Source organism: Diuraphis noxia, unplaced genomic scaffold, assembly GCF_037042655.1.
Source record: "Diuraphis noxia isolate RWA-SAM2 unplaced genomic scaffold, SU_Dnox_SAM2 contig0002, whole genome shotgun sequence".
Taxonomy (NCBI): Eukaryota; Metazoa; Arthropoda; class Insecta; order Hemiptera; family Aphididae; genus Diuraphis; species Diuraphis noxia.
The window spans coordinates 74,323,473-74,328,481 of record NW_028301712.1 but is presented as its reverse complement, the minus strand read 5'-3'; the positions used below and the strand labels follow the sequence as shown (position 1 = coordinate 74,328,481).

The 5,009-nt window shown below is 29.9% G+C and overlaps 1 protein-coding gene across 2 annotated transcripts; it reads right to left on the bottom strand.

The window, feature by feature from the left end:
- Nucleotides 1–288: 288 nt before the first annotated feature.
- YL-1 (Vacuolar protein sorting-associated protein YL-1) lies at nucleotides 289–4,349 on the bottom strand. 2 transcript variants are annotated; one of them, XM_015509664.2, is made up of 3 exons: nucleotides 4,042–4,349; nucleotides 3,683–3,978; nucleotides 289–1,187 (listed from the first exon to the last, which is right to left on the bottom strand). In XM_015509664.2, exons 2-3 carry the CDS (start codon nucleotides 3,934–3,936, stop codon nucleotides 506–508), a joined length of 936 nt encoding a protein of 311 aa, XP_015365150.1. In that variant the 5' UTR covers nucleotides 3,937–3,978; nucleotides 4,042–4,349; the 3' UTR covers nucleotides 289–505. The 2 variants fall into 2 exon arrangements, with proteins under 2 accessions (XP_015365150.1, XP_015365142.1); XM_015509656.2 differs by having other exon boundaries at nucleotides 3,683–3,939; nucleotides 4,042–4,348.
- Between the last annotated feature and the right edge of the window lie 660 nt (nucleotides 4,350–5,009).

Genomic DNA, 5,009 nt, shown 5'->3' with positions numbered 1-5,009 from the left:
ACATGGTAATAATTTAAAAAAAACATACCTTATGTTAGTTTAGTATGTGTACTATATAATATATTAGGTAAAATTGTGTATATCTATAATTATATTAGCATAACTCGTGGAATGTATTTCAGATTATTAGTATATTTTTAATACAGGAGTAGTAGAATTGATCAGTCATAGCAAACCTTTATGGTCCTAATTATAATAATAATTATCAAGTGTCTTATTTCAAGATATTTTTTTGAAGATTAGAGGATATCATTATTAAATACTAAACAAAATTTAAAAATGACTATATCTAGGTATAAAATGTCTTTAGCTTTTTATTTATTATAAACATGCTATATATCCATTCTTAAATTCATTCTAAATTTCAATATGTCAAATCATAATATATTACAATGAAAAAAATAATCATCAATAATTTTAGTTATTCCTTAAATATAACTTAGTTATTACCTACCTAGTTAATATTATGATTGTAATAGTAGTTTTAAAAGTTAAAACTTGTATTTTATTTATTAGCAAAAGCTTCATCTAAATGCATAGAGTATACAGATCTTAATATGGAATATATCTTTTGATTTTTATAAGGGTGGCCGGTCAAAGGATCCCTGTATCTGGCATAATCTTCAGTAAATACACATTTTCTAGGGGGTCTGGAAGGTTTGGCTATTTTCTTGGGAAACATTCGTTCAAACTCATGAGGTTCATTCACTGTGATGGAAGTGCGCTCAAAATACTCACAACGTTCACGTTTCACGTCATGTTCTTCACCTTCAATGTTTATATTGTTATCTTCAGCATATAATGGATATGCTTTACTAAGAAATTTAACAGATGTCAGGTATGTGACGCGAGGTTTAGCTCTTGTCTGTTTTCTAGCCAATTCTAATTTTTCAAATTTTTCTAATGATTTTAAATTTTCTTCTTCTGTGAGTTTTGCTTCTTCCAACAATTCTTGCTGAGAAGGCATTTCTTCTGGAGGCATAGGTTTATTTCGTTTAATTTTACTAACACGTTCTTTAATACGTTCTATTGTCTCCTGAGACTTAACTGCTGTTGATTGACGTATTGACTTTCGTTCATATGACGTCTCAGCGGCCGCCACCACCACCACTTTTTCAGTCCTGGAACGTTTTCTTTTTGGAGTTTCATTTTTTTCAACAGGTTTTGGTATTTTAGGTTCTTGGTATCTGAAATAAAATAAAATTATTAAGAATAGTTAAAACAAATGAAATAAATTAGGTAAACCTCTCTACCAGTGGTTCTTGATCCTTTTATATAACCCTCAAATTTTGAAAATATTCACATATCACTAGTAAGAAAATCCAAATCATCAACAAGTTTAACGGTGTCATTATTTGTATAGTTGTATGGGCAATAATTGTAAGTGAATTTATTAATGTTCAGTAAAACTAATTTTGAGTTAAAATTATATATCAAAAACCTTGAAATATACACCTAATATGCTCTAATGATAAAATGAGACAAATTAAAGTTTTTAATCATGGACATCAAATTGACAATATTAAAGTACAATAAAAAAATGATTAATAGAAAAATCTTTATTTTTAAAATATTATTCAGTCAAATAAAATACATTACTAAGTTACATAACAATTTAATTTTTTTAATTTTAATTTTTTTTTTAATTATCCTGCGGCTACTAAGGCCATTGGGAAGGAGGTAGTACTGTAGGTTTTATGCTCGGTTTTATGGAACGGTAGGTTGGTTACACGTGGGTGAGAGTTTTGGCAGAATTTCTATCGGGGCACCCGAAGGTTTCTGCCATGCTCCGGAGTGGGGGATGGCGGCACTTGTTCTCCGGACACCGGACTTGCCCGGAGAAAAATGTCGCCCGATCGTCGAGGATCAAACCCGGTCCGCCTGAGCCACAGCCGACGCGTTAAACCGCTCGGCCACCTCGTCCCCCAACAATTTTATTATTCACTAAACAAATTATTAAACGATGCACACCATTTATATTGTTAAAAGGAAGCAAAACTTGTTGTGTTCTCTCTATCTTACAAACATAATACATAGTAATTAGCGTTAGCATAGTAATTTTGGGTTGTTTAGTTAAATAATATAGAAAATTGATTTATTATTAAATTTGAAGATAAAATATTATCAAGGATATTTATTAGTAAATTTTAGGTGTTTATGAATATTATAATTTTGAAATGAGCAATAATATAATAATATAGGTATAAGGTATTACAATTTTTATATAAGTATTTAAGCCTTGTAACTGGATTAAAATTTTAAAAAACGATAAAAACTATGAGATGATTTTAAAAATGTTCTCACTATTACATTTTATCGTCTATTCACTTCAATATTACTGCTAACAACACAAAATTGGTTCTCTTGAATGCATATTGTAAATTTGTAAGACAGAGATAACACAATATTGTTTCTCATTGAGTTGATTATGAAATCTTGAGTTCTACTTAAAAAATCTACATTTTTTTAAAGTCAAATATCATTGATAGAAAATTATTTCTCTAACTATAAAATGAATTTATTCGATAAAATAGATATTTACTTAAAAAACTATGAAATCGTCAAAAGATATTATCACACTCACGCAAAGCATTTACTTTTTCTATTAAAGGTTTGTTTATCTTATACTTTTTAATAATATTACTTATTCAGTTAATAAAGTACCAATCAATCAAAAATCAGAATACATAAATAAACTAATCTATATTAAAAACAATTACCAAAAAGGAACACACGTGACCCGGCAGTCTTGGGTTAGTCCAAGATATTTTACGTTTTTGAAAGTAAGGCAGAGGTTAATTATTAAGGAATAGTTGTGGGCAGTCGCTGGGACGTAGTGTGAAAGCAGGGCGTAATGATTTCGTTTGTTTTAATTTCAGGCCCCATTCCATGTACCATGAGGCTAGTAGGTCAAGATGGGTTTGCATATAAGAGGCAGCTGTGTCTGGATCAGAGTGGCATGCAAGTAGTGCTTTGACATCCTCAAAGTCGGCTACCATTGTGTTTTAGTGGGTTGATCCGCAGTGTAGATGTTAAAATGGAGTGGTGCAATAACTGCACCTTGAGGGACACCGGCTTATATTTTAGAAATATTTGTAAAAGTTGTTCCTGAGCGCACAGAGAAGTGCCAATCATTAAGATATGATTTTATAAGTAAATACAAGTATGGGGGGAAAATTGCTTTAATTTTGTGGAGGAGCCCTTGGTGCCAAATTCGATCAAATTCATTAAATGTATATTTAGGTAATTGTATTTATTCGGGTATTTATCTATACATCTATTTAATAATAACAATTGGTGTGAGACCAACTTACAGACTGAATCATAAAAATATACAAATACTTAAATAAATATTTAAGTCACAGAACTATAAAGAAATGGACTGATAACACAGAGAGAGGTTTAGGGGCCAACATTGATAGAAGAAGATTGAACACAACTTAAGTACTATTTATACCCATTATAACAAGAGAAAAATTTTACAAGGATAACATTTCTTTTAGAAAAACATAGCATATATTTTAGACAGTAGGATATCATTATAATACAGATGCATTGACTATCTCTTTTTAACAATGTTCACACTGGGCAATCCTCCACACACAGTCTACATATTAATAAGTCTATAATTTAACTACAGATGTATATTAAGCCCGATATTGTGTAATTGTATTGTACCTACCTATTTGTTTTTTTTTTAGCTAATTCTTCATCTTCAAAGTCTGATATCACTTCATCATTTTCATCAATACTGAAATCTGAATCAACTTCATCTGGTGCTTCTTCATCGACAAAATGAAAATCATTGTCTTCCTCATCTTCATTGAAACCACCATAGGTAGTTTTGTAAAATTCATCATCTGCAGCTTCTTCTTCATCCAATAAACGTGCTAGTTTGTTGCCAGCATTAGAACGGCGTTCCCTTTCAGCAGCCATAGCCTGAATTAATCAAATATTGAACATTCATTAACCATATACCTAGATTAAATCACCAAAACACTTCATAAAACTAAAAATATGTTAACCAATAGATATGCATACTTTTGAATATAACACACGTCACTAGAATAAAATATTTAAATATGTACAGTTAAGTATTGAGTGTGTATGTTATACAGCACAGACTGTAGATTATGCATAATCTATCAAAAACATGACATTTCAGGTGTGCAAAATTTGATCACGAGAATGTACAACCTTGTAATACAACCTTTGGTTTGGGCAAAATGCAAATTAAATATTAATATCAATCGGAAATTATGAAAATTCAACACGGTAAAAATAGTTATATTATACTATATATTACTTTATAACACAAATATTAACTTTTCGGAACTATCGGTTTTTAGCTTAACCGCGATAGTGCTATCACGGTGGTATCTTATCAGATGAAGTTATAAACGAATATTTGAAAATTGGAAGTGTCATTGGTTCTCAACATTTTATAATAATTACTAAAGATAGGTATATAGGTTACCAATAACCATATCTAAAGATTGGTTCGTGAAATGTAATTAATGAACCTTATGGCAATAATAATTATAATTAGCTAATAGCTTTACTTGGAACCACCTAAATTAACACATTAAATTTTAAAATTAGTAAATGAAAAAAAAATTGAAAAATATGCATGGGTGGTAAAGTACATTTTAACCTGAGGCGATACCGTAAAAAATGATTTTTTTTTTGTAGTACCTAAGTTCAAACAGGAATTTCCAATTTCTAAAATAAAAATTTTTCACTCGAGTGACTGTTGAACATCATTTTAGGTATTTAATAAGTGCACTTAATTTTACCGAATATAATATAATATAAAATTATAGTTTATTGTGATGTTGTATTGAAATACATTTAGAAATCGGGAATTCAGAAAGCTCTAAAATTATTCGATTTTCATAAGCCAAAACGTAATTCATGTGTGGTGACTGTGGGAGCACTATTAACCACTCAATAGAAGTCTACATGGATGTTGAAAAACGAACCATAGAGCACACTTTGAACACAAGGAA